General features: G+C 44.1%; 2 protein-coding genes and 21 non-coding genes across 23 annotated transcripts; all 23 read right to left on the bottom strand.

Annotated features, from left to right (window-relative positions):
- Positions 1 to 122: 122 nt before the first annotated feature.
- Positions 123 to 241, bottom strand: LOC130819761 (5S ribosomal RNA). The gene has a single exon (XR_009044793.1). It is a non-coding gene; the product is annotated as a 5S ribosomal RNA (ribosomal RNA).
- A 555-nt stretch (positions 242 to 796) lies between these two features.
- On the bottom strand, positions 797 to 915 carry LOC130819749 (5S ribosomal RNA). Its single transcript, XR_009044782.1, has one exon. It is a non-coding gene; the product is annotated as a 5S ribosomal RNA (ribosomal RNA).
- Positions 916 to 1,468: 553 nt separating this feature from the next.
- LOC130819738 (5S ribosomal RNA) lies at positions 1,469 to 1,587 on the bottom strand. The gene has a single exon (XR_009044771.1). It is a non-coding gene; the product is annotated as a 5S ribosomal RNA (ribosomal RNA).
- Positions 1,588 to 2,140: 553 nt separating this feature from the next.
- On the bottom strand, positions 2,141 to 2,259 carry LOC130819726 (5S ribosomal RNA). Its single transcript, XR_009044760.1, has one exon. It is a non-coding gene; the product is annotated as a 5S ribosomal RNA (ribosomal RNA).
- Positions 2,260 to 2,812: 553 nt separating this feature from the next.
- On the bottom strand, positions 2,813 to 2,931 carry LOC130819713 (5S ribosomal RNA). The gene has a single exon (XR_009044749.1). It is a non-coding gene; the product is annotated as a 5S ribosomal RNA (ribosomal RNA).
- Positions 2,932 to 3,483: 552 nt separating this feature from the next.
- On the bottom strand, positions 3,484 to 3,602 carry LOC130819702 (5S ribosomal RNA). The gene has a single exon (XR_009044738.1). It is a non-coding gene; the product is annotated as a 5S ribosomal RNA (ribosomal RNA).
- A 554-nt stretch (positions 3,603 to 4,156) lies between these two features.
- Positions 4,157 to 4,275, bottom strand: LOC130819690 (5S ribosomal RNA). The gene has a single exon (XR_009044727.1). It is a non-coding gene; the product is annotated as a 5S ribosomal RNA (ribosomal RNA).
- Positions 4,276 to 4,828: 553 nt separating this feature from the next.
- On the bottom strand, positions 4,829 to 4,947 carry LOC130819677 (5S ribosomal RNA). The gene has a single exon (XR_009044715.1). It is a non-coding gene; the product is annotated as a 5S ribosomal RNA (ribosomal RNA).
- A 551-nt stretch (positions 4,948 to 5,498) lies between these two features.
- Positions 5,499 to 5,617, bottom strand: LOC130819666 (5S ribosomal RNA). The gene has a single exon (XR_009044704.1). It is a non-coding gene; the product is annotated as a 5S ribosomal RNA (ribosomal RNA).
- A 552-nt stretch (positions 5,618 to 6,169) lies between these two features.
- On the bottom strand, positions 6,170 to 6,288 carry LOC130819655 (5S ribosomal RNA). Its single transcript, XR_009044693.1, has one exon. It is a non-coding gene; the product is annotated as a 5S ribosomal RNA (ribosomal RNA).
- Positions 6,289 to 6,867: 579 nt separating this feature from the next.
- On the bottom strand, positions 6,868 to 6,986 carry LOC130819644 (5S ribosomal RNA). Its single transcript, XR_009044682.1, has one exon. It is a non-coding gene; the product is annotated as a 5S ribosomal RNA (ribosomal RNA).
- A 575-nt stretch (positions 6,987 to 7,561) lies between these two features.
- On the bottom strand, positions 7,562 to 7,680 carry LOC130819628 (5S ribosomal RNA). The gene has a single exon (XR_009044666.1). It is a non-coding gene; the product is annotated as a 5S ribosomal RNA (ribosomal RNA).
- Positions 7,681 to 8,230: 550 nt separating this feature from the next.
- Positions 8,231 to 8,349, bottom strand: LOC130819518 (5S ribosomal RNA). Its single transcript, XR_009044556.1, has one exon. It is a non-coding gene; the product is annotated as a 5S ribosomal RNA (ribosomal RNA).
- Positions 8,350 to 8,900: 551 nt separating this feature from the next.
- Positions 8,901 to 9,019, bottom strand: LOC130819402 (5S ribosomal RNA). The gene has a single exon (XR_009044442.1). It is a non-coding gene; the product is annotated as a 5S ribosomal RNA (ribosomal RNA).
- A 546-nt stretch (positions 9,020 to 9,565) lies between these two features.
- LOC130819285 (5S ribosomal RNA) lies at positions 9,566 to 9,684 on the bottom strand. The gene has a single exon (XR_009044329.1). It is a non-coding gene; the product is annotated as a 5S ribosomal RNA (ribosomal RNA).
- A 550-nt stretch (positions 9,685 to 10,234) lies between these two features.
- On the bottom strand, positions 10,235 to 10,353 carry LOC130819168 (5S ribosomal RNA). Its single transcript, XR_009044214.1, has one exon. It is a non-coding gene; the product is annotated as a 5S ribosomal RNA (ribosomal RNA).
- A 575-nt stretch (positions 10,354 to 10,928) lies between these two features.
- Positions 10,929 to 11,047, bottom strand: LOC130819051 (5S ribosomal RNA). The gene has a single exon (XR_009044103.1). It is a non-coding gene; the product is annotated as a 5S ribosomal RNA (ribosomal RNA).
- A 553-nt stretch (positions 11,048 to 11,600) lies between these two features.
- On the bottom strand, positions 11,601 to 11,719 carry LOC130820032 (5S ribosomal RNA). Its single transcript, XR_009045056.1, has one exon. It is a non-coding gene; the product is annotated as a 5S ribosomal RNA (ribosomal RNA).
- Positions 11,720 to 12,294: 575 nt separating this feature from the next.
- On the bottom strand, positions 12,295 to 12,413 carry LOC130819917 (5S ribosomal RNA). Its single transcript, XR_009044945.1, has one exon. It is a non-coding gene; the product is annotated as a 5S ribosomal RNA (ribosomal RNA).
- A 553-nt stretch (positions 12,414 to 12,966) lies between these two features.
- Positions 12,967 to 13,085, bottom strand: LOC130819800 (5S ribosomal RNA). Its single transcript, XR_009044833.1, has one exon. It is a non-coding gene; the product is annotated as a 5S ribosomal RNA (ribosomal RNA).
- Positions 13,086 to 13,638: 553 nt separating this feature from the next.
- LOC130819683 (5S ribosomal RNA) lies at positions 13,639 to 13,757 on the bottom strand. Its single transcript, XR_009044721.1, has one exon. It is a non-coding gene; the product is annotated as a 5S ribosomal RNA (ribosomal RNA).
- A 1,094-nt stretch (positions 13,758 to 14,851) lies between these two features.
- On the bottom strand, positions 14,852 to 15,748 carry LOC130818465 (uncharacterized). Its single transcript, XM_057684636.1, has 2 exons — positions 15,493 to 15,748; positions 14,852 to 15,135 (listed from the first exon to the last, which is right to left on the bottom strand). The coding sequence occupies exons 1-2, from the start codon at positions 15,746 to 15,748 to the stop codon at positions 14,852 to 14,854; spliced, it is 540 nt and encodes a 179-aa protein (XP_057540619.1).
- Positions 15,749 to 18,110: 2,362 nt separating this feature from the next.
- LOC130818464 (uncharacterized) lies at positions 18,111 to 19,274 on the bottom strand. Its single transcript, XM_057684635.1, has 2 exons — positions 19,196 to 19,274; positions 18,111 to 19,099 (listed from the first exon to the last, which is right to left on the bottom strand). The coding sequence occupies exons 1-2, from the start codon at positions 19,272 to 19,274 to the stop codon at positions 18,111 to 18,113; spliced, it is 1,068 nt and encodes a 355-aa protein (XP_057540618.1).
- Positions 19,275 to 26,788: the final 7,514 nt, after the last annotated feature.

Genomic DNA, 26,788 nt, shown 5'->3' with positions numbered 1-26,788 from the left:
GAGTTATATTTTTATAAATAAAATTACTTCCATGGAGTATACTACGATAACCACTGAAATGCCTTCTGCTCAAGTGCAGCGGAAACAGATAAGAAAAATTAAAAAAAAAAAGGAGGGAAAAAGGGGTGCAACACGAGGACTTCCCAGGAGGTCACCCATCCTAGTACTACTCTCGCCCAAGCACGCTTAACTGCGGAGTTCTGATGGGATCCGGTGCATTAGTGCTGGTATGATCGCACCCGTTCATTCACCGTAGCAATTTGTTTACATGCGCAATGCCGCCCAAAAAAAAAAAAAAAAAAACCAGAGCTTTCCAAAGCTCGTAAATTCGCAGCCGAGACCCCTATTTCGAGCCTTCTCCTTCCCAAATACCGTTTTTCACCCTCCCGGTATTGTCCGATTCACAAAAGAGTCCGCCGGCTTTAAAAGCCAGGTGAACTCGCAACAAAAAAGCGACAAAATATTTGAGAAATCCGCGCAACACTTGGAAATCAAGAGGCCATCCATGCCGGGCGCGCTTCCGCGGGGACTTCCGACGGGACCCGGTGCAATTTCCGCTTACACGAACGCACCGACGCACGCCTCTTTCGGACAATTCGTTCGTATGCGCATCGACCCGCCTCGACGGGTCCTATCTTTCGAGTGCCCGTAAATTCGAGGTCGGGACCCGGTTGCGAGTTATATTTTTATAAATAAAATTACTTCCATGGAGTATACTACGATAACCACTGAAATGCCTTCTGCTCAAGTGCAGCGGAAACAGATAAGAAAAATTAAAAAAAAAAGGAGGGAAAAAGGGGTGCAACACGAGGACTTCCCAGGAGGTCACCCATCCTAGTACTACTCTCGCCCAAGCACGCTTAACTGCGGAGTTCTGATGGGATCCGGTGCATTAGTGCTGGTATGATCGCACCCGTTCATTCACCGTAGCAATTTGTTTACATGCGCAATGCCGCCCAAAAAAAAAAAAAAAAACCAGAGCATTCCAAAGCTCGTAAATTCGCAGCCGAGACCCCTATTTCGAGCCTTCTCCTTCCCAAATACCGTTTTTCACCCTCCCGGTATTGTCCGATTCACAAAAGAGTCCGCCGGCTTTAAAAGCCAGGTGAACTCGCAACAAAAAAGCGACAAAATATTTGAGAAATCCGCGCAACACTTGGAAATCAAGAGGCCATCCATGCCGGGCGCGCTTCCGTGGGGACTTCCGACGGGACCCGGTGCAATTTCCGCTTACACGAACGCACCGACGCACGCCTCTTTCGGACAATTCGTTCGTATGCGCATCGACCCGCCTCGACGGGTCCTATCTTTCGAGTGCCCGTAAATTCGAGGTCGGGACCCGGTTGCGAGTTATATTTTTATAAATAAAATTACTTCCATGGAGTATACTACGATAACCACTGAAATGCCTTCTGCTCAAGTGCAGCGGAAACAGATAAGAAAAATTAAAAAAAAAAGGAGGGAAAAAGGGGTGCAACACGAGGACTTCCCAGGAGGTCACCCATCCTAGTACTACTCTCGCCCAAGCACGCTTAACTGCGGAGTTCTGATGGGATCCGGTGCATTAGTGCTGGTATGATCGCACCCGTTCATTCACCGTAGCAATTTGTTTACATGCGCAATGCCGCCCAAAAAAAAAAAAAAAACCAGAGCATTCCAAAGCTCGTAAATTCGCAGCCGAGACCCCTATTTCGAGCCTTCTCCTTCCCAAATACCGTTTTTCACCCTCCCGGTATTGTCCGATTCACAAAAGAGTCCGCCGGCTTTAAAAGCCAGGTGAACTCGCAACAAAAAAGCGACAAAATATTTGAGAAATCCGCGCAACACTTGGAAATCAAGAGGCCATCCATGCCGGGCGCGCTTCCGTGGGGACTTCCGACGGGACCCGGTGCAATTTCCGCTTACACGAACGCACCGACGCACGCCTCTTTCGGACAATTCGTTCGTATGCGCATCGACCCGCCTCGACGGGTCCTATCTTTCGAGTGCCCGTAAATTCGAGGTCGGGACCCGGTTGCGAGTTATATTTTTATAAATAAAATTACTTCCATGGAGTATACTACGATAACCACTGAAATGCCTTCTGCTCAAGTGCAGCGGAAACAGATAAGAAAAATTAAAAAAAAAAAGGAGGGAAAAAGGGGTGCAACACGAGGACTTCCCAGGAGGTCACCCATCCTAGTACTACTCTCGCCCAAGCACGCTTAACTGCGGAGTTCTGATGGGATCCGGTGCATTAGTGCTGGTATGATCGCACCCGTTCATTCACCGTAGCAATTTGTTTACATGCGCAATGCCGCCCAAAAAAAAAAAAAAAACCAGAGCATTCCAAAGCTCGTAAATTCGCAGCCGAGACCCCTATTTCGAGCCTTCTCCTTCCCAAATACCGTTTTTCACCCTCCCGGTATTGTCCGATTCACAAAAGAGTCCGCCGGCTTTAAAAGCCAGGTGAACTCGCAACAAAAAAGCGACAAAATATTTGAGAAATCCGCGCAACACTTGGAAATCAAGAGGCCATCCATGCCGGGCGCGCTTCCGCGGGGACTTCCGACGGGACCCGGTGCAATTTCCGCTTACACGAACGCACCGACGCACGCCTCTTTCGGACAATTCGTTCGTATGCGCATCGACCCGCCTCGACGGGTCCTATCTTTCGAGTGCCCGTAAATTCGAGGTCGGGACCCGGTTGCGAGTTATATTTTTATAAATAAAATTACTTCCATGGAGTATACTACGATAACCACTGAAATGCCTTCTGCTCAAGTGCAGCGGAAACAGATAAGAAAAATTAAAAAAAAAAAGGAGGGAAAAAGGGGTGCAACACGAGGACTTCCCAGGAGGTCACCCATCCTAGTACTACTCTCGCCCAAGCACGCTTAACTGCGGAGTTCTGATGGGATCCGGTGCATTAGTGCTGGTATGATCGCACCCGTTCATTCACCGTAGCAATTTGTTTACATGCGCAATGCCGCCCAAAAAAAAAAAAAAAACCAGAGCATTCCAAAGCTCGTAATTTCGCAGCCGAGACCCCTATTTCGAGCCTTCTCCTTCCCAAATACCGTTTTTCACCCTCCCGGTATTGTCCGATTCACAAAAGAGTCCGCCGGCTTTAAAAGCCAGGTGAACTCGCAACAAAAAAGCGACAAAATATTTGAGAGATCCGCGCAACACTTGGAAATCAAGAGGCCATCCATGCCGGGCGCGCTTCCGCGGGGACTTCCGACGGGACCCGGTGCAATTTCCGCTTACACGAACGCACCGACGCACGCCTCTTTCGGACAATTCGTTCGTATGCGCATCGACCCGCCTCGACGGGTCCTATCTTTCGAGTGCCCGTAAATTCGAGGTCGGGACCCGGTTGCGAGTTATATTTTTATAAATAAAATTACTTCCATGGAGTATACTACGATAACCACTGAAATGCCTTCTGCTCAAGTGCAGCGGAAACAGATAAGAAAAATTAAAAAAAAAAGGAGGGAAAAAGGGGTGCAACACGAGGACTTCCCAGGAGGTCACCCATCCTAGTACTACTCTCGCCCAAGCACGCTTAACTGCGGAGTTCTGATGGGATCCGGTGCATTAGTGCTGGTATGATCGCACCCGTTCATTCACCGTAGCAATTTGTTTACATGCGCAATGCCGCCCAAAAAAAAAAAAAAAAACCAGAGCATTCCAAAGCTCGTAAATTCGCAGCCGAGACCCCTATTTCGAGCCTTCTCCTTCCCAAATACCGTTTTTCACCCTCCCGGTATTGTCCGATTCACAAAAGAGTCCGCCGGCTTTAAAAGCCAGGTGAACTCGCAACAAAAAAGCGACAAAATATTTGAGAAATCCGCGCAACACTTGGAAATCAAGAGGCCATCCATGCCGGGCGCGCTTCCGCGGGGACTTCCGACGAGACCCGGTGCAATTTCCGCTTACACGAACGCACCGACGCACGCCTCTTTCGGACAATTCGTTCGTATGCGCATCGACCCGCCTCGACGGGTCCTATCTTTCGAGTGCCCGTAAATTCGAGGTCGGGACCCGGTTGCGAGTTATATTTTTATAAATAAAATTACTTCCATGGAGTATACTACGATAACCACTGAAATGCCTTCTGCTCAAGTGCAGCGGAAACAGATAAGAAAAATTAAAAAAAAAAAGGAGGGAAAAAGGGGTGCAACACGAGGACTTCCCAGGAGGTCACCCATCCTAGTACTACTCTCGCCCAAGCACGCTTAACTGCGGAGTTCTGATGGGATCCGGTGCATTAGTGCTGGTATGATCGCACCCGTTCATTCACCGTAGCAATTTGTTTACATGCGCAATGCCGCCCAAAAAAAAAAAAAAAACCAGAGCATTCCAAAGCTCGTAAATTCGCAGCCGAGACCCCTATTTCGAGCCTTCTCCTTCCCAAATACCGTTTTTCACCCTCCCGGTATTGTCCGATTCACAAAAGAGTCCGCCGGCTTTAAAAGCCAGGTGAACTCGCAACAAAAAAGCGACAAAATATTTGAGAAATCCGCGCAACACTTGGAAATCAAGAGGCCATCCATGCCGGGCGCGCTTCCGCGGGGACTTCCGACGGGACCCGGTGCAATTTCCGCTTACACGAACGCACCGACGCACGCCTCTTTCGGACAATTCGTTCGTATGCGCATCGACCCGCCTCGACGGGTCCTATCTTTCGAGTGCCCGTAAATTCGAGGTCGGGACCCGGTTGCGAGTTATATTTTTATAAATAAAATTACTTCCATGGAGTATACTACGATAACCACTGAAATGCCTTTTGCTCAAGTGCAGCGGAAACAGATAAGAAAAATTTAAAAAAAAAAGGAGGGAAAAAGGGGTGCAACACGAGGACTTCCCAGGAGGTCACCCATCCTAGTACTACTCTCGCCCAAGCACGCTTAACTGCGGAGTTCTGATGGGATCCGGTGCATTAGTGCTGGTATGATCGCACCCGTTCATTCACCGTAGCAATTTGTTTACATGCGCAATGCCGCCCAAAAAAAAAAAAAACCAGAGCATTCCAAAGCTCGTAAATTCGCAGTCGAGACCCCTATTTCGAGCCTTCTCCTTCCCAAATACCGTTTTTCACCCTCCCGGTATTGTCCGATTCACAAAAGAGTCCGCCGGCTTTAAAAGCCAGGTGAACTCGCAACAAAAAAGCGACAAAATATTTGAGAAATCCGCGCAACACTTGGAAATCAAGAGGCCATCCATGCCGGGCGCGCTTCCGCGGGGACTTCCGACGGGACCCGGTGCAATTTCCGCTTACACGAACGCACCGACGCACGCCTCTTTCGGACAATTCGTTCGTATGCGCATCGACCCGCCTCGACGGGTCCTATCTTTCGAGTGCCCGTAAATTCGAGGTCGGGACCCGGTTGCGAGTTATATTTTTATAAATAAAATTACTTCCATGGAGTATACTACGATAACCACTGAAATGCCTTTTGCTCAAGTGCAGCGGAAACAGATAAGAAAAATTTAAAAAAAAAAGGAGGGAAAAAGGGGTGCAACACGAGGACTTCCCAGGAGGTCACCCATCCTAGTACTACTCTCGCCCAAGCACGCTTAACTGCGGAGTTCTGATGGGATCCGGTGCATTAGTGCTGGTATGATCGCACCCGTTCATTCACCGTAGCAATTTGTTTACATGCGCAATGCCGCCCAAAAAAAAAAAAAACCAGAGCATTCCAAAGCTCGTAAATTCGCAGTCGAGACCCCTATTTCGAGCCTTCTCCTTCCCAAATACCGTTTTTCACCCTCCCGGTATTGTCCGATTCACAAAAGAGTCCGCCGGCTTTAAAAGCCAGGTGAACTCGCAACAAAAAAGCGACAAAATATTTGAGAAATCCGCGCAACACTTGGAAATCAAGAGGCCATCCATGCCGGGCGCGCTTCCGCGGGGACTTCCGACGGGACCCGGTGCAATTTCCGCTTACACGAACGCACCGACGCACGCCTCTTTCGGACAATTCGTTCGTATGCGCATCGACCCGCCTCGACGGGTCCTATCTTTCGAGTGCCCGTAAATTCGAGGTCGGGACCCGGTTGCGAGTTATATTTTTATAAATAAAATTACTTCCATGGAGTATACTACGATAACCACTGAAATGCCTTTTGCTCAAGTGCAGCGGAAACAGATAAGAAAAATTAAAAAAAAAAAAGGAGGGAAAAAGGGGTGCAACACGAGGACTTCCCAGGAGGTCACCCATCCTAGTACTACTCTCGCCCAAGCACGCTTAACTGCGGAGTTCTGATGGGATCCGGTGCATTAGTGCTGGTATGATCGCACCCGTTCATTCACCGTAGCAATTTGTTTACATGCGCAATGCCGCCCAAAAAAAAAAAAAAAAAAAACCAGAGCTTTCCAAAGCTCGTAAATTCGCAGCCGAGACCCCTATTTCGAGCCTTCTCCTTCCCAAATACCGTTTTTCACCCTCCCGGTATTGTCCGATTCACAAAAGAGTCCGCCGGCTTTAAAAGCCAGGTGAACTCGCAACAAAAAAGCGACAAAATATTTGAGAAATCCGCGCAACACTTGGAAATCAAGAGGCCATCCATGCCGGGCGCGCTTCCGCGGGGACCCGGGCGCGCTTCCGCGGGGACTTCCGACGGGACCCGGTGCAATTTCCGCTTACACGAACGCACCGACGCACGCCTCTTTCGGACAATTCGTTCGTATGCGCATCGACCCGCCTCGACGGGTCCTATCTTTCGAGTGCCCGTAAATTCGAGGTCGGGACCCGGTTGCGAGTTATATTTTTATAAATAAAATTACTTCCATGGAGTATACTACGATAACCACTGAAATGCCTTCTGCTCAAGTGCAGCGGAAACAGATAAGAAAAATTAAAAAAAAAAAGGAGGGAAAAAGGGGTGCAACACGAGGACTTCCCAGGAGGTCACCCATCCTAGTACTACTCTCGCCCAAGCACGCTTAACTGCGGAGTTCTGATGGGATCCGGTGCATTAGTGCTGGTATGATCGCACCCGTTCATTCACCGTAGCAATTTGTTTACATGCGCAATGCCGCCCAAAAAAAAAAAAAAAACCAGAGCATTCCAAAGCTCGTAAATTCGCAGCCGAGACCCCTATTTCGAGCCTTCTCCTTCCCAAATACCGTTTTTCACCCTCCCGGTATTGTCCGATTCACAAAAGAGTCCGCCGGCTTTAAAAGCCAGGTGAACTCGCAACAAAAAAGCGACAAAATATTTGAGAGATCCGCGCAACACTTGGAAATCAAGAGGCCATCCATGCCGGGCGCGCTTCCGCGGGGACCCGGGCGCGCTTCCGCGGGGACTTCCGACGGGACCCGGTGCAATTTCCGCTTACACGAACGCACCGACGCACGCCTCTTTCGGACAATTCGTTCGTATGCGCATCGACCCGCCTCGACGGGTCCTATCTTTCGAGTGCCCGTAAATTCGAGGTCGGGACCCGGTTGCGAGTTATATTTTTATAAATAAAATTACTTCCATGGAGTATACTACGATAACCACTGAAATGCCTTTTGCTCAAGTGCAGCGGAAACAGATAAGAAAAATTTAAAAAAAAAAGGAGGGAAAAAGGGGTGCAACACGAGGACTTCCCAGGAGGTCACCCATCCTAGTACTACTCTCGCCCAAGCACGCTTAACTGCGGAGTTCTGATGGGATCCGGTGCATTAGTGCTGGTATGATCGCACCCGTTCATTCACCGTAGCAATTTGTTTACATGCGCAATGCCGCCCAAAAAAAAAAAAACCAGAGCATTCCAAAGCTCGTAAATTCGCAGCCGAGACCCCTATTTCGAGCCTTCTCCTTCCCAAATACCGTTTTTCACCCTCCCGGTATTGTCCGATTCACAAAAGAGTCCGCCGGCTTTAAAAGCCAGGTGAACTCGCAACAAAAAAGCGACAAAATATTTGAGAAATCCGCGCAACACTTGGAAATCAAGAGGCCATCCATGCCGGGCGCGCTTCCGCGGGGACTTCCGACGGGACCCGGTGCAATTTCCGCTTACACGAACGCACCGACGCACGCCTCTTTCGGACAATTCGTTCGTATGCGCATCGACCCGCCTCGACGGGTCCTATCTTTCGAGTGCCCGTAAATTCGAGGTCGGGACCCGGTTGCGAGTTATATTTTTATAAATAAAATTACTTCCATGGAGTATACTACGATAACCACTGAAATGCCTTTTGCTCAAGTGCAGCGGAAACAGATAAGAAAAATTTAAAAAAAAAAGGAGGGAAAAAGGGGTGCAACACGAGGACTTCCCAGGAGGTCACCCATCCTAGTACTACTCTCGCCCAAGCACGCTTAACTGCGGAGTTCTGATGGGATCCGGTGCATTAGTGCTGGTATGATCGCACCCGTTCATTCACCGTAGCAATTTGTTTACATGCGCAATGCCGCCCAAAAAAAAAAAAAACCAGAGCATTCCAAAGCTCGTAAATTCGCAGTCGAGACCCCTATTTCGAGCCTTCTCCTTCCCAAATACCGTTTTTCACCCTCCCGGTATTGTCCGATTCACAAAAGAGTCCGCCGGCTTTAAAAGCCAGGTGAACTCGCAACAAAAAAGCGACAAAATATTTGAGAAATCCGCGCAACACTTGGAAATCAAGAGGCCATCCATGCCGGGCGCGCTTCCGCGGGGACTTCCGACGGGACCCGGTGCAATTTCCGCTTACACGAACGCACCGACGCACGCCTCTTTCGGACAATTCGTTCGTATGCGCATCGACCCGCCTCGACGGGTCCTATCTTTCGAGTGCCCGTAAATTCGAGGTCGGGACCCGGTTGCGAGTTATATTTTTATAAATAAAATTACTTCCATGGAGTATACTACGATAACCACTGAAATGCCTTTTGCTCAAGTGCAGCGGAAACAGATAAGAAAAATTTAAAAAAAAAAGGAGGGAAAAAGGGGTGCAACACGAGGACTTCCCAGGAGGTCACCCATCCTAGTACTACTCTCGCCCAAGCACGCTTAACTGCGGAGTTCTGATGGGATCCGGTGCATTAGTGCTGGTATGATCGCACCCGTTCATTCACCGTAGCAATTTGTTTACATGCGCAATGCCGCCCAAAAAAAAAAACCAGAGCATTCCAAAGCTCGTAAATTCGCAGCCGAGACCCCTATTTCGAGCCTTCTCCTTCCCAAATACCGTTTTTCACCCTCCCGGTATTGTCCGATTCACAAAAGAGTCCGCCGGCTTTAAAAGCCAGGTGAACTCGCAACAAAAAAGCGACAAAATATTTAAGAAATCCGCGCAACACTTGGAAATCAAGAGGCCATCCATGCCGGGCGCGCTTCCGCGGGGACTTCCGACGGGACCCGGTGCAATTTCCGCTTACACGAACGCACCGACGCACGCCTCTTTCGGACAATTCGTTCGTATGCGCATCGACCCGCCTCGACGGGTCCTATCTTTTGAGTGCCCGTAAATTCGAGGTCGGGACCCGGTTGCGAGTTATATTTTTATAAATAAAATTACTTCCATGGAGTATACTACGATAACCACTGAAATGCCTTTTGCTCAAGTGCAGCGGAAACAGATAAGAAAAATTAAAAAAAAAGGAGGGAAAAAGGGGTGCAACACGAGGACTTCCCAGGAGGTCACCCATCCTAGTACTACTCTCGCCCAAGCACGCTTAACTGCGGAGTTCTGATGGGATCCGGTGCATTAGTGCTGGTATGATCGCACCCGTTCATTCACCGTAGCAATTTGTTTACATGCGCAATGCCGCCCAAAAAAAAAAAAACCAGAGCATTCCAAAGCTCGTAAATTCGCAGCCGAGACCCCTATTTCGAGCCTTCTCCTTCCCAAATACCGTTTTTCACCCTCCCGGTATTGTCCGATTCACAAAAGAGTCCGCCGGCTTTAAAAGCCAGGTGAACTCGCAACAAAAAAGCGACAAAATATTTAAGAAATCCGCGCAACACTTGGAAATCAAGAGGCCATCCATGCCGGGCGCGCTTCCGCGGGGACTTCCGACGGGACCCGGTGCAATTTCCGCTTACACGAACGCACCGACGCACGCCTCTTTCGGACAATTCGTTCGTATGCGCATCGACCCGCCTCGACGGGTCCTATCTTTCGAGTGCCCGTAAATTCGAGGTCGGGACCCGGTTGCGAGTTATATTTTTATAAATAAAATTACTTCCATGGAGTATACTACGATAACCACTGAAATGCCTTCTGCTCAAGTGCAGCGGAAACAGATAAGAAAAATTAAAAAAAAAAAGGAGGGAAAAAGGGGTGCAACACGAGGACTTCCCAGGAGGTCACCCATCCTAGTACTACTCTCGCCCAAGCACGCTTAACTGCGGAGTTCTGATGGGATCCGGTGCATTAGTGCTGGTATGATCGCACCCGTTCATTCACCGTAGCAATTTGTTTACATGCGCAATGCCGCCCAAAAAAAAAAAAAAAACCAGAGCATTCCAAAGCTCGTAAATTCGCAGCCGAGACCCCTATTTCGAGCCTTCTCCTTCCCAAATACCGTTTTTCACCCTCCCGGTATTGTCCGATTCACAAAAGAGTCCGCCGGCTTTAAAAGCCAGGTGAACTCGCAACAAAAAAGCGACAAAATATTTGAGAGATCCGCGCAACACTTGGAAATCAAGAGGCCATCCATGCCGGGCGCGCTTCCGCGGGGACCCGGGCGCGCTTCCGCGGGGACTTCCGACGGGACCCGGTGCAATTTCCGCTTACACGAACGCACCGACGCACGCCTCTTTCGGACAATTCGTTCGTATGCGCATCGACCCGCCTCGACGGGTCCTATCTTTCGAGTGCCCGTAAATTCGAGGTCGGGACCCGGTTGCGAGTTATATTTTTATAAATAAAATTACTTCCATGGAGTATACTACGATAACCACTGAAATGCCTTCTGCTCAAGTGCAGCGGAAACAGATAAGAAAAATTAAAAAAAAAAAGGAGGGAAAAAGGGGTGCAACACGAGGACTTCCCAGGAGGTCACCCATCCTAGTACTACTCTCGCCCAAGCACGCTTAACTGCGGAGTTCTGATGGGATCCGGTGCATTAGTGCTGGTATGATCGCACCCGTTCATTCACCGTAGCAATTTGTTTACATGCGCAATGCCGCCCAAAAAAAAAAAAAAAACCAGAGCATTCCAAAGCTCGTAAATTCGCAGCCGAGACCCCTATTTCGAGCCTTCTCCTTCCCAAATACCGTTTTTCACCCTCCCGGTATTGTCCGATTCACAAAAGAGTCCGCCGGCTTTAAAAGCCAGGTGAACTCGCAACAAAAAAGCGACAAAATATTTAAGAAATCCGCGCAACACTTGGAAATCAAGAGGCCATCCATGCCGGGCGCGCTTCCGCGGGGACTTCCGACGGGACCCGGTGCAATTTCCGCTTACACGAACGCACCGACGCACGCCTCTTTCGGACAATTCGTTCGTATGCGCATCGACCCGCCTCGACGGGTCCTATCTTTCGAGTGCCCGTAAATTCGAGGTCGGGACCCGGTTGCGAGTTATATTTTTATAAATAAAATTACTTCCATGGAGTATACTACGATAACCACTGAAATGCCTTCTGCTCAAGTGCAGCGGAAACAGATAAGAAAAATTAAAAAAAAAAAGGAGGGAAAAAGGGGTGCAACACGAGGACTTCCCAGGAGGTCACCCATCCTAGTACTACTCTCGCCCAAGCACGCTTAACTGCGGAGTTCTGATGGGATCCGGTGCATTAGTGCTGGTATGATCGCACCCGTTCATTCACCGTAGCAATTTGTTTACATGCGCAATGCCGCCCAAAAAAAAAAAAAAAACCAGAGCATTCCAAAGCTCGTAAATTCGCAGCCGAGACCCCTATTTCGAGCCTTCTCCTTCCCAAATACCGTTTTTCACCCTCCCGGTATTGTCCGATTCACAAAAGAGTCCGCCGGCTTTAAAAGCCAGGTGAACTCGCAACAAAAAAGCGACAAAATATTTGAGAGATCCGCGCAACACTTGGAAATCAAGAGGCCATCCATGCCGGGCGCGCTTCCGCGGGGACCCGGGCGCGCTTCCGCGGGGACTTCCGACGGGACCCGGTGCAATTTCCGCTTACACGAACGCACCGACGCACGCCTCTTTCGGACAATTCGTTCGTATGCGCATCGACCCGCCTCGACGGGTCCTATCTTTCGAGTGCCCGTAAATTCGAGGTCGGGACCCGGTTGCGAGTTATATTTTTATAAATAAAATTACTTCCATGGAGTATACTACGATAACCACTGAAATGCCTTCTGCTCAAGTGCAGCGGAAACAGATAAGAAAAATTAAAAAAAAAAAGGAGGGAAAAAGGGGTGCAACACGAGGACTTCCCAGGAGGTCACCCATCCTAGTACTACTCTCGCCCAAGCACGCTTAACTGCGGAGTTCTGATGGGATCCGGTGCATTAGTGCTGGTATGATCGCACCCGTTCATTCACCGTAGCAATTTGTTTACATGCGCAATGCCGCCCAAAAAAAAAAAAAAAACCAGAGCATTCCAAAGCTCGTAAATTCGCAGCCGAGACCCCTATTTCGAGCCTTCTCCTTCCCAAATACCGTTTTTCACCCTCCCGGTATTGTCCGATTCACAAAAGAGTCCGCCGGCTTTAAAAGCCAGGTGAACTCGCAACAAAAAAGCGACAAAATATTTGAGAGATCCGCGCAACACTTGGAAATCAAGAGGCCATCCATGCCGGGCGCGCTTCCGCGGGGACTTCCGACGGGACCCGGTGCAATTTCCGCTTACACGAACGCACCGACGCACGCCTCTTTCGGACAATTCGTTCGTATGCGCATCGACCCGCCTCGACGGGTCCTATCTTTCGAGTGCCCGTAAATTCGAGGTCGGGACCCGGTTGCGAGTTATATTTTTATAAATAAAATTACTTCCATGGAGTATACTACGATAACCACTGAAATGCCTTCTGCTCAAGTGCAGCGGAAACAGATAAGAAAAATTAAAAAAAAAAAGGAGGGAAAAAGGGGTGCAACACGAGGACTTCCCAGGAGGTCACCCATCCTAGTACTACTCTCGCCCAAGCACGCTTAACTGCGGAGTTCTGATGGGATCCGGTGCATTAGTGCTGGTATGATCGCACCCGTTCATTCACCGTAGCAATTTGTTTACATGCGCAATGCCGCCCAAAAAAAAAAAAAAAAACCAGAGCATTCCAAAGCTCGTAAATTCGCAGCCGAGACCCCTATTTCGAGCCTTCTCCTTCCCAAATACCGTTTTTCACCCTCCCGGTATTGTCCGATTCACAAAAGAGTCCGCCGGCTTTAAAAGCCAGGTGAACTCGCAACAAAAAAGCGACAAAATATTTGAGAGATCCGCGCAACACTTGGAAATCAAGAGGCCATCCATGCCGGGCGCGCTTCCGCGGGGACTTCCGACGGGACCCGGTGCAATTTCCGCTTACACGAACGCACCGACGCACGCCTCTTTCGGACAATTCGTTCGTATGCGCATCGACCCGCCTCGACGGGTCCTATCTTTCGAGTGCCCGTAAATTCGAGGTCGGGACCCGGTTGCGAGTTATATTTTTATAAATAAAATTACTTCCATGGAGTATACTACGATAACCACTGAAATGCCTTTTGCTCAAGTGCAGCGGAAACAGATAAGAAAAATTAAAAAAAAAAGGAGGGAAAAAGGGGTGCAACACGAGGACTTCCCAGGAGGTCACCCATCCTAGTACTACTCTCGCCCAAGCACGCTTAACTGCGGAGTTCTGATGGGATCCGGTGCATTAGTGCTGGTATGATCGCACCCGTTCATTCACCGTAGCAATTTGTTTACATGCGCAATGCCGCCCAAAAAAAAAAAAAAAACCAGAGCATTCCAAAGCTCGTAAATTCGCAGCCGAGACCCCTATTTCGAGCCTTCTCCTTCCCAAATACCGTTTTTCACCCTCCCGGTATTGTCCGATTCACAAAAGAGTCCGCCGGCTTTAAAAGCCAGGTGAACTCGCAACAAAAAAGCGACAAAATATTTGAGAAATCCGCGCAACACTTGGAAATCAAGAGGCCATCCATGCCATGCATTCTTCATCAATTTAGATAGAAAAATACATCCCAAAATCATACATGAAATTTTAACTTCATGAATTATAAGATAACACATATAACAATCATAGAATTTTAAATTAAAACTTAAGAATCAACATAGATTAAGAATTACACTTACAATTGTAAAGGAAAACACCAAATGATGAAGGGTAATGGAGTTAGGAATGTGGATTAGGAGGAATTTTGAGAGGATATGTTTTTTTTTGTCCTTGGAAACTTTAGAAATGAAAAGATGTCAAAATAAAAATGATTAAGGAATTAAGAAGGGTTAATTATATGGGATTAATGCCTTGATCCTTCATTACCCTAAGGGAGTTACAAGCTCCACCAAGAGTCCTATAGGACCGGCCACCTTCCCTCCTATTTTCTTTTATTATTTTTTTTTTTGAAAATAAAAGATGGGCTAAGAAAAAGTTTGGGCCCAAATAATTTTAATTGCCAAAAAGGATTGCAATTCTGATGTCCAAGCCCAATAATAAATAAAATATATATATAGAAATAATATTACTAGTGAATTATTAAATATATCGGGAAGAAAATATTGGGAAAATATCGGGGTGTTACAGACTACCCCCTTTAAAAAGATTTTGACCCCAAAACCACACTTATCATAACACATAACCACAAAACAAGTAAAACAAAGTTAATCACTATACACACATACACAAAGCAACCCAACAAATTAATCGCGCGAAAATCCTATCGCCTTCCACCCCCCTTAACAAATTTACGTCCCCGTAACTTACTAACCTGAGAGATAAGGTGAGGATACTGCTCTCGCATGGAGTCTTCCGTCTCCTAGGTTGCCTCTTGTGAGCGGTGATTGGACCATAATACCATAACCATGGTGATATCGTTCCGACGAGTACTACGGACCTTCTTATCCAAAATCCGGACAGGCTGTTCCTCATAGGTTAGGCTCTCATCAAGTTCTAACGCCTCTGAATCTAATACATGAGAAGAGGCTACGACGTAACGTTTCAACTGAGAAATGTGAAAAACGTCGTGCACTTTACCTAGAGCATTAGGCAACGCTAACCGATAGGCTAACTTCCCTACTTTCTCCACAATGTCATAAGGACCTATGAAACGTGGGCTTAACTTTCCACGAGCACCAAAGCGAACTACTCCTTTCATTGGAGACACACGAAGTAGAACCTTGTCACCCACTTCAAATTCATCAGGCCGACGTAGGAGATCGGCGTACGATTTTTGTCTATCTTGGGCTGCTTTCATTTTCTTGCGAATTAACTTTACTTGTTCAGTCATTTGAACAAGCATATCAGGTCCTAAGGTGACAGATTCAATAAAATCATCCCAGCATACAGGACTACGGCATTTACGACCATAAAGTGCCTCAAAGGGAGCCATTTGAATCATAGCTTGGTAACTGTTATTATAAGAGAACTCTACCAGATCCAAATGTTCATCCCATGAACCTTGCCATTCCTTTGCTACCGCTCTCAACATGTCCTCCAGTATTTGATTGACACGTTTCGTCTGACCATCGGTCATTGGGTGGAAGGACGTACTATGAAGAAGGGTGGTCCCCAACGCTTGTTGTAGTGATTTCCAAAAATGTGACAAATATCGAGTATCGCGATCGGAAACAATAGTACGAGGTATTCCATGATAACGAATCACGTACTTAATATAAGCACGAGCAAGTTGTTCCACATCCCACTTACAATTCATTGGAATAAACCTTGCCGACTTAGTAAGTCTGTCCACGATAACCCAAAGAGTATCATTATCGGCTCTTGTTCATGGCAAACCCAACACAAAGTCCATGGAAATGTCGTCCCACTTCCATACTGGAATTTCTAGAGGTTGTAATAATCCGGCAGGTCTCTTATGCTCACTCTTGACCTTTTGACACATTAAGCACTTAGCAACAAATTCTGCAATATTCTTTTTCATACCCGACCACCAAAACATGCATTTTAAATCTTGATACATCTTGTCTCCACTAGGATGAATTGAGTATCTAGAATTATGAGCTTCGTTCAATAATTTTTCCTTCAAAGAGTCACACCCCTCCGGTACACACCACCGTCCTTTAAAATGAAGACTACCATCCTCATGAATTGTAAAACCTTCAGCTCTCCCATCGTTGATCTGCTTCCGAAGTTTAATGAACTTGGGGTCTTCCAATTGCTTAGCCATAATCTCTTTGAAAAATGTAGGTTGAATGGACAATGCACTCAACTTGGCCTCCAACTCCCCTTCTTGGATTATCTCTAAGTTCATTCTCTCAAACTCCTTACACAACTCCTCAGAGGTTATTAATGCTGAGACTGAGTACCTCGATTTTCTGTTCAAAGCATCAGCGACCACATTCGCACGGCCTTTATGATAAGCAATCTCCAAGTCATAATCACTGATAAGTTCTAACCAATGTCATTGGCGCAAATTCAACTCGGATTGAGTGAACAAAAATTGCAAACTTTTATGGTCCGTGAAGATCTTGCATTTGACACCATAGAGATAATGACGCCAGATTTTTAATGCAAAAACCACAGCCGCTAATTCCAAGTCATGTGTTGGATAATTCACCTCACGAGTCTTCAGCTGACGCGAAGCATACGCCACTACTTTCCTATCTTGCATTAAAACACAACCTAATCCATGTTTGGAAGCATCACTGTAGACGGAATATTCCAAAGATGGATCAGGTGAGGTCAACACTGGAGCTGTAGTTAACTTCTTCTTCAACAACTGAAATGCCTTCTCACACTCCTCGGTCCATTCAAACTTCTTCTCCTTCTTCATCAAGGATGTTAGCGGACGAGTGACACGAGAAAAATCCTTCACAAAACGACGATAGTACCCTGCCAAACCCAAAAAACTTTGAATATCCGTAATATTTCGGGGTGTAGGCCAGTCTCGGACTGCTTCTATCTTTGCCGGATCAACAGAGATCCCCTTTTTAGAAACAAGGTGACCTAGAAAAGCCACCTGTTCTAACCAGAATTCGCACTTCGAAAACTTAGCATATAATTCATTTTCTCGAAGAATTTGCAAGACTACTCTTAAATGTTCTTGATGCTCTTCCCGACTCTTAGAATATACCAAGATATCATCAATAAACACCACTACACACTTATCAAGATATGCATTAAAATCTCTATTCATCAACCCCATAAATGCAGCGGGTGCATTGGTTAATCCAAAAGGCATTACAGTGAATTCAAAATGTCCATATCTGGTTCGGAAAGCTGACTTATTAATATCCTCCTCCTTAATGCGCAACTGGTGATATCCTGACTGTAAATCAATCTTAGAAAAGACTCCTGCCCCTTGCAACTGATCAAAAAGATCATCAATCCGTGGTAATGGATATTTATTCTTAATAGTGACTTTATTGAGTTCTCTGTAATCAATACAGAGACGCATCATTCCATCCTTTTTCCTCACCAATAATACCGGGGCTCCCCAGGGAGAGACGCTAGGTCTTATATAACCCTTTTCTAACAACTCCTCTAATCGCACCTTCAATTCCTCCATTTCCTTTGGAGCCATACGATAAGGGGCTTTTGAAATTGTCCCTGTCCCAGGCACCAAATCGATTGAAAAGTCCACGTCTCTTTTCGGTGGCATGCCTGAAAGCTTTTCTGGAAATACATCCTTAAAGTCACGGACTACAGGAATATCATCAATTCAAAGCTTCCGCACCTCCACCTTACTTATACTACAGAAAAACCACGATTGTCCCTGCTTGATTAGCTTCCTTGCTTCTAAGGACGACACGATTTTTACCTTGGGTCCCTTGGGAAACTTCCTATATTTAACTTTCTCTCCTCGGGGTCCGCTTAGCGTTACGGATTGTCCCTCACAATTTATCACTGCCTTATATCTACCCAACTAATCCATCCCAAGGATTACATCTAGACTTTAAATTGATGTAAAAAGTACCTGTGACCATATCGGACACTTGTGTTGTTTCCCTAGCATTAACCGCTGATAGTCTGCCATTATTTTGAAAGACTGGGGTAGCGCCTCCTTGACTACCTCGTTGTCCAGGAAAGTTCTCATTCCTAGCATTCCCTTGAGGTTGCTAAATTCTGGAATGATTTCTCTGAAACCTAAGGTTTGAGACACCCCCAGGGTTTCTACCAAAATCACCACCGTTTTGATTTCCATTTCCCGTGTCATTGCCACTCCGACCATTACCGAAGCGTTGTTGTGGAAAACCTCTGTGATTTCCCCCTTGAGGTTCTTGTTGTCCCAACCGAGCATAACACTCATACATTCTATGACCCGATTTACCACAGTATGAACAGTCCACTAATGCTCCCCGACAATCTCTCCCTGGATGATTTTTCTGGCATCTCTTACAGTTATAAATTCTTTCCTTTCCATTGCGGTCATAAAGTGGTTTCTGTACCCTGGCCTTAGATGTCGAACCTCTCCCACCTTTACTTGATTGTCCTGGCTGGTACACTTTTTGTTGATAACCCCCATAGGTTTTGTGTTTCTTAAAGTGGTTTATTGCATGATTACTCCCGCTCTCTGCATTCTGGAACATAGGTTCCCTCCTCTTGTCCCCACCATGGGCCAACTTCTCCTGCCCCTTCCTAATAACATTTCCTATCTGGGCTGCCCTCTTAAATAACTGGTCTAAAGTATCATACCTATCGGTCTCAATGTATTTTTGAATCTCGTACGATAAACCCAGTTCAAAGCGTTGCATCTTCTTTGTTTCAGTCGGAACGTCCTCAGGGAAAAACTTTAGAAATTCCATAAATTTCTGATAATAATCATCCACTGTTAAATTCCTCATTTCAAATCTAGCAAACTCGTTTGACTTATCCTTCCTCACGTGAGGTGGGTAGAATTGATCCCTTAACGCTCCCTTAAAACGTTCCCAGCTTAATTCACCATCATTCTCCACTATCAGCCTCGCCTTACTATGTTTCCACCAGTAGTCAGCATCTTCGACTAGATAAAATGCAGCCTGGTCGATCATAAATTCTGCGGGACATCGAACTACACTAAAGAGTCTGTCAAACTCTCGAAGCCAGTTTTCCAGCGCAGAAGGTTGTCCTTTCCCATTATAAGTAGAGGGCTTACTCTGGGCTATTCTCTTACTAATCGATGAAGCCCTCTCTTCCAAGGATTTCTCTCTGGGGTTTCTTGTACCAGCTAGGGCTTTCACTAGGTTCCGAAGTACACGCTCAGAGTCACCTCTATTTCCGTTCTTTCTCAAGAATGGAGGCATGATGGAAGGTATACTGCATTTTAATAAACAAGGTATATATATATATATATATATATATATATATATATATATATATATATATATATATATATATATATATATATATATATATATATATATATATATATATATATATATATATATATATATATATATATATATATATATATATATATATATATATATATACACTAGTGGAAAAAAACGTATTTGCTGCTTATTATTTGCTGCGGTTATTGTATATACGCAGCAATAAATAGGAAATGAAATAAAAAAAAAAGCCAAACAATTGCTACGGTTTTTGGACCTAACCGCAGCAAATAATCACTTGCAAGCTCAATTGCTGCGGTTATTGAGTGGCCCGCAGCAAATAACCCTTACTCATCCACCCTAATTGCTGCGGTTATTGATGGGCCCGCAGCAAGTAGCTTATTTTATGGCGCCCAATTCTCAACGTTAATTTTCATAAAACCCTTAAGCTTCCTGTTTCATTAACCACAAAGAAATATACTGTTTTTCTTCATAAAACACGCACAGCAGTCTTCGTTCTCCATATACTCAAACTTCATCTTCATCAAACTTCATCATCTTCTCCATTGAAAATAAAAACCGTTCTTGTTTATTTTTTCATAAACTTCAAACTTAGAATCTTCATAAACTTCGAACACATAATCTTCACAAACGTTTGCTTGCTGTTTCGTGCATTTACTTGTTCATCTGCGTGTGTGTGCATTCTTCAAAAGCGTTTGAAACCAAAGGCATTTGCTTGTTCATCTTCAAAACTCACGAATTAAGGTATTATTTCTCTTTTTTATATGACCGTTTGAAACCAAAATTTTGTTGGCTTGTTCATCTTCGAATTTTCATAAACCTACTTCGAATTTTGTTGCTGTTCTTGTTGCTATTCATCGAATATAATTATGTTTCTATTCATCTTCTTGTTGTTGCTGTTCTTGTAAAAAATCTTGTTACGTTGTTGTTCTTGTTGCTTATTCTTGTTGTAAAAAATCGAATATAATCTTGTTGTTCTTGTTGTTGTAAACTCAATCAAACAATCAATAAAACCATCAAATAAAAAAGGGCAGTCATGAAGAAGATGAAAAGAGAATTATAGTTATTTGCTTGAGTAATGAAATCTTGTTGTTCTTATTCTGATATAGAGAATTAAAGTAATGAAATCTTACATAAATGAAATAATTGTTTTGAATTGAAGTGAGTATCTAGTATTTTAATGATTGTATTTATTTGCTTGAGGGTTAGGGAAGTAGGTGAAATTTTAATATGAAAATATTAATATTGCATTCTTATTTTTCATGTTATTTCTATTATAGTTAATACAAAATAATAATACTCCTAGTTGATAAATAATACTAGTATATATATTATTATTTTTTTTAAAATTTTTAAAAAGATTATTATAATCAAAGAGTTTAAGTACCTTCAAATAATTTGTAGCAATTCTAAAGTGACCAATTATAGTTATAAAGTAATCACCTACAAGTTTAAAATGATCACTTTTTATAGTATAATTGAAGTCATTATTAACAATCTTAAAAAACATTATTAATTATTAATTTTTATTGTTTTTATATGAATATTATTAATTATTGTTTTGTTTTGAATCAATTAATCACACTAATTAGGATGACAAACGATCGTTCTTGGATGTATGGAAGCATTGAATCGTCGGAATTTATTGATGGCGTATTAGAATTTTGTAGTATTGCGGTTGAACATCAAGTTAGGACGGGGGGAGTTGGTTTTTATTGCCCATGTGTCAGTTGTGGCAATGTATCAAAGGTAGATAGTGTTGATATCCTTAGGGAGCACATACTTCGACGTGGGTTTAGGCCTCAATATCATGTTTGGGTTTGGCATGGTGAGGAGGGAGTTTACAAAGAGAAAAGTGTTGTTGAGGGCGTCAATAATGTGGCCGATGTCAATGAGGATGTAGTAGATCATGTTGATGGGTATGAGACAGATGAAGAGAATGTCGATGAGGATGTGGATCGTGTTGATGAGATGATGGAGGGAGTCGAGGATGAGTTAGGAAAACGTCTTCGTGTTTTTGACTTGTTGACAGAGGCTTCTCAAAAGCCTTTGTACCCTGGATGTACAAAGTTTACCAAACTAACAGCAGTGTTGACAATTTTCAACATTAAGTCAAAGTTCAATTGGAGTGACGCTAGTTTCACAATGTTATTAGAAGCGTTAGGTAAGATGCTTCCTGAGGGAAATGAACTTCCAAAGTCGACATATTATGCCAAAAAGCTCATGTGTCCTTTCGGCTTAGAGTACCAGAAGATTCATGCGTGTCCGAATGATTGTGTGTTGTATCGGAATGAAAACGAGAACTTAGAAGAGTGTCCTAGGTGTGGGTTATCGCGCTACAAGCGTAAAGGGGCTCGGGATGCTAAAGGGCCTCCGGCTAAGGTATTGTGGTATCTTCCAATATTACCTAGATTCAAGCGCTTGTTTTCTATAAAGAAAGATGCGTTAAATTTGAGGTGGCATGCAGATAGGGTGAAGAAAGGTCACTTGCTCACACATCCATCTGATTCTCCGGAGTGGAAGAGTATTGATAGGTTGCATAAGACTTTTGGGGATGAGGTTCGTAATTTAAGGCTCGGACTGTGTACGGATGGAATGAACCCGTTCGGCAATCTTAGTTCTCAACATAGTACTTGGCCGGTACTTTTAGTGATCTATAATTTGCCACCTTGGTTGTGTATGAAGCGTAAGTACATAATGCTTTCGCTTCTTATCTCGGGTCCTAAACAACCTGGCAATGACATAGATGTGTATCTTGCACCTCTCGTTGAGGATTTGAGAAAGATGTGGGATGAAGGCGTTTCAGTGTTTGATGCATATGCTAATGAGGAGTTCACCTTGCGTGCAATGCTTTTATGCACCGTTAATGATTTTTCGGCATATGGCAACTTATCGGGGTATAAGAACAAAGGGAAGAAAGCATGCCCGATATGTATATGTATCGATGACATGGAATCCACGTGGATTCCTAAGTGCAAACACGTATTCATGCACCATCGAAAGTTCCTCCCACGAGACCACCAATATCGTAAGAAGAAGAAGTTGTTCAATGGGGAGGTTGAGGACCATGTAGCTCGTCGACCGTTGACCGGTTATGAGGTTTATGAACAGGTTAAGGGAGTTGAGACTGTATTTGGTAAAACGGGGCAAGTGCAAGGAGGTGAAGGCCGATTATGGAAAAAAGAATCAATCTTTTGGAAGCTTCCATATTGGAGAGATCTATAGGTTAGGCATTGTCTTGACGTTATGCATATAGAGAAAAATGTATGCGATGCCATACTCGGGACTCTCATGAACATTCCGGGTAAGACAAAAGATGTTAGGGCCGTGCGAGATTGGTTTGAATGTAAGGGTCTTCGTCCGGAGTTGTGGGCACATGTTAAGGTGAGTAAGAAAAGAAATAGAGCTGATGATGAAGTTGGTGGCAGTAAGAAGAAGATGCTTAATGACAAAGTTTATTTGCCTCCAGCTTGCTACACATTGTCCAAAGCAGAGAATCGGACATTTTGTGAGTGTTTGTATGGCATTAAGGTTCCGTCTGGGTACTCATCCAACATGAAGAGATTTGTTAGCCTAAATGGTGAGCTGAAGTTGGGAAGCATGAAATCTCACGATTGCCATGTAATGATGCAAGTGTTCTTACTAATTGCAATCCGTGGAATACTGCCAAAACATGTGAGATATGCTATTACCGAGCTATGTTCGTTCTTCAACACAATTTGTAGTAAAGTTCTTGATCCCTTTAAACTTGATGCACTTCAACTCGACGTGATTGTAACTTTATGCAAGTTTGAGATGTATTTTCCACCTTCTTTCTTTGACATAATGGTTCATCTTATTGTCCATCTCGTTCGTGAGATCAAACTTTTGGGTCCAGTTTTTTTAAGGTGGTGTTATCCTTTTGAAAGACACATGGGTGTTTTACAAAACAAGGTGAGGAATCCAGCACAACCTGAGGGGAGTATGATTCAAGGCACTGTGAGCGATGAGATTAGTAACTTTATAGCCGAGTATTTGGCCATGGCAAAGCCTATTGGACTTCCCACCTCTAGACATGAAGGAAGGCTTGAGAGAAAAGGAACAATTGGCTCCAAATCGGTCACATCTCCTCGAGAAAGCCTTCTACAAGCACACTTGTATGTGTTGCATCATATTCCGGAAGTTCATCCTTTTTTGAGTGAGCATTTTGATATATTGCGCGCAAAACATCCTTCTAAAGGGGATGGGACATTGATGCAGTTGCATAACAAGACGTTTATTAATTGGTTTCATAATCGAGTAATATGCGAAGAACTCAAGGGTGTATCCGAAATTGTTAAGTGGTTAGCTTTTGGTCCTCGTGATGATGTCAACAAATATGAGGGTTACGATGTCAATGGCTTCCCATTTTGGACTGAGGGTCAAGACAAGAAGTCATCGTATCTACAGAATAGTGGGGTTTCTATTTTGGCGTCATCTACATTTTACGCGAGTGCGAAGGATCAAGCGCCGGTTGATGCTAAATTGGTATACTACGGGCGGGTACATGAAATATGGGAGCTTGACTACTCTACTTTCAATATTGGTCTTTTCAAATGTAAGTGGGTAGATAATAATCGACGATGCATAAAAAATGACGACCCTTGTGGATTCACTCTTGTAGACTTAGCTCGTTTGCGTGATAGTGAGGAGCCATTCATACTAGCCTCACAAGCCAAGCAAGTATTCTACATTGTAGACCCGTCTGATAAAAAATGGTCTATTGTTGTACCGGGAAAAAGAAGCATTCTTGGTATAGGTGATGTTGAGGATGAGGAAGAATATGAAGCTTTTGAAGACTTCCCTCCCTTTATCAATCCAATATCAGTGGATCAAGATGATGTAGATGATGTAGATGTTGGTTATATGCGTGTAGATCACACGGAAGGAATACATTTGAATTAAGTGATTCACAAGGTATGAATTTAAAGCTTTTAAAAGTTTTTTTGGCACTTGGTTTGTTTTGCATGAAACTTTGCACAGATACTTATTTGTTATATATTATTATGTTGAATGTACGTATTAGAATTGTAAATGATAGTCATATTCTTAATATTACTTAGCTAATGTTCTAATATATTTCTATTCATACTCTTTCAGGTACTGATATATAATGCATCTATTCAGAGACGAAATTGTCCCCGAGATTGAGACCTCGGATAATGAGCATCGTAGTTACGACAGTGAAGAGGACCAAATTGTGAGATTCGAGCGTATGGCTGAAGACGCTCCACCTCTAGACAATGATTTTGAGACTGAAGACGCCCCACCAAGGGATGCTCCCACTACCAGTCAGAAAAGAAAAGGGCGAGGTCCTACGAAAAACCTCAAAGTCACAGAACCAATGCATTTGGAATACAATGCATTGGGTCAACCCTGCGGAAAATGGCGTAGGCAATATGGAAAACAAGTGGGCCTATGTATCCGCAAGATTTCCATATTGCACGCATGGAACGAGGTTCCAGAGGGTTTGAAAAACTCTCTATGGAATGATATTGTGGTAAGCAACTTTACTATTTTTACTCATTTAGTTTCATTTTAAAATTAATTTAATTGACAGTAACAAATATAAATTTTTTTTGTAGAATCTTTTCCACATCGAGAGCGATGAGGACAAGAAGAATGTGTTTCTTTCAGCTGTTGCTGAAAGATTCAGAGATTTCAAATCCAAGCTAGTAACTGGCTGGATTACGAAGACCCGTGCCCGTACGACCAAAAAGGTCAAAATGGGAAACGAAGGTGGAGAGCAAGCACCTTCGAAGATGCCCTACGAAATATGGGGTCACATATCGAAGAGGGATTGGGAGGCCTTTGTTGCCAAAAGAACAACTCCCATAGAAGTTGTAAGTATTTCATATTATATTATAGTTTACCGATTTGAATTTACTTCTTTAGATTCAGTCATTAAACTAATACATGACATTCGATTTCTATTGATTAATTAGGAAAAGCGAGGTAAAGCTTCTGATTCTGCAAGCAAAAGGAAGTTTTACCATCGCTTAGGCCAGAAAACGTACGATGAGGTCCGAAAAGAGTGGGTGGATGCGGGTTTATACCCCAATCAAAGTTCATCCACACCCTCATCTACGACTACCTCCGCATCCGTACATACTCTTGCTGGAGATCGGGTGCGTGATTGGTATTGCGGGCTTCATTCCCGAGATGCAAGTGGTAAATTTACCATTAATGATCCGGGAACGAAGAAGGTTGCGGATGCTGTGGTGAGTTTTGAAATTATTAAGTATATTCTTCATTCGTTTTGTATTCTTTGGCTTTGATGTACTTATACTAATTACTATATATGTCACTTTTTATTTGAACAGATGGGCTGGAAGGAAAAAGAAGCTACGGGGGAGTTCACCCCAAAAGGCAATGTTAACGCATTGCATATGGTATTACTTATGTGCACGTGGTAAACAGATGTGCACGTCTTCGACTCATTACAAAAACCTAACAGCCCACCTCGCAACACAAGATTCAAAGCATTGTTGAATGCGTACGTAATATTAATTATTTTACCAATTTGATTTAATTAAGTGTTATATATATATATAAATGGTATTACTTTTCCCATGCGTTTCAGCGCAATGAAAAGAGTGCGTGGACAAATGGGATCTACATCCAGAGCCACATTTCCAAAATGGATAGCAAGAAAGGTACACAAATTCGATTTTATGCGTTTTTAAGCGTTTTTGTAAATTTCGCGCGTAAAGTACTCAAACTTGGTTTTGATGCGAAACCGGGGCTGATTAAGGCCTTGGTTATGCAAGGATTAATGTTGTGCGTAAGCTTTGATTAATGACACAGTCAAAAACTACAAATGATCATGAAAAGAACACGAAACAACCACAAACACTTAAACAAAATTCTGATCTAGCAAACTGTCGACCAGCCCTCCTTCGGCTCAGCTTCTAGGAGTCCACGGGGATTGTTAGAATGGTTTTAGGACCTTGATAGCTAGATCCAAGTACCAAGATTCCATTTCCACTTTAGCCTAGGTCCTGGATGCATAGGTTTGGTCTCCACGTGTCGTGCAAGGTGGTCTGGTCACTAGTTTGATGCTGTCAATTTCGCGTTTTTATTTGTCAATTTCGCGCGTAAAGTAGGTCAAACATGGTTTGTTATGCACGAAACTTGGCACACAACACTATTTGGCATATATTATTGTGTTGAAATGGTTATACTTGATAATAATAGTCATATGCTAGAAATTAGAAGTTAAGTTGCGTTTTTATGCGTTTTTAAGCGTTTTTGTCAATTTCGCGCGTAAAGTAGGTCAAACATGGTTTGTTATGCACGAAACTTGGCACACAACACTATTTGACATATATTATTGTGTTGAATGGTTATACTTGATAATAATAGTCATATGCTAGAAATTAGAAGTTAAGTTGCGATTTTATGCGTTTTTAAGCGTTTTTGTCAATTTCGCGCGTAAAGTACTC

This window comes from Amaranthus tricolor, chromosome 7 (assembly GCF_026212465.1).
Source record: "Amaranthus tricolor cultivar Red isolate AtriRed21 chromosome 7, ASM2621246v1, whole genome shotgun sequence".
Lineage (NCBI taxonomy): Eukaryota > Viridiplantae > Streptophyta > Magnoliopsida > Caryophyllales > Amaranthaceae > Amaranthus > Amaranthus tricolor.
Note: the sequence above shows the minus strand (reverse complement) of the source record. Positions and strands in the feature narration are given on the sequence as shown.

Bases quoted from the DNA above. Each gene is read 5' to 3' on its own strand.
- LOC130818465 (XM_057684636.1), bottom strand. From the start codon at position 15,748: ATGAATTGTAAGTGGGATGTGGAACAACTTGCTCGTGCTTATATTAAG. The intron at 15,136-15,492 runs GTTCATGGGATG...CACGTTTCATAG, and splicing joins GGTAGCAAAGGAATGGCAAG to GTCCTTATGACATTGTGGAG.
- LOC130818464 (XM_057684635.1), bottom strand. From the start codon at position 19,274: ATGCCTCCATTCTTGAGAAAGAACGGAAATAGAGGTGACTCTGAGCGT. The intron at 19,100-19,195 runs GTACAAGAAACC...ATAATGGGAAAG, and splicing joins CCTAGTGAAAGCCCTAGCTG to GACAACCTTCTGCGCTGGAA.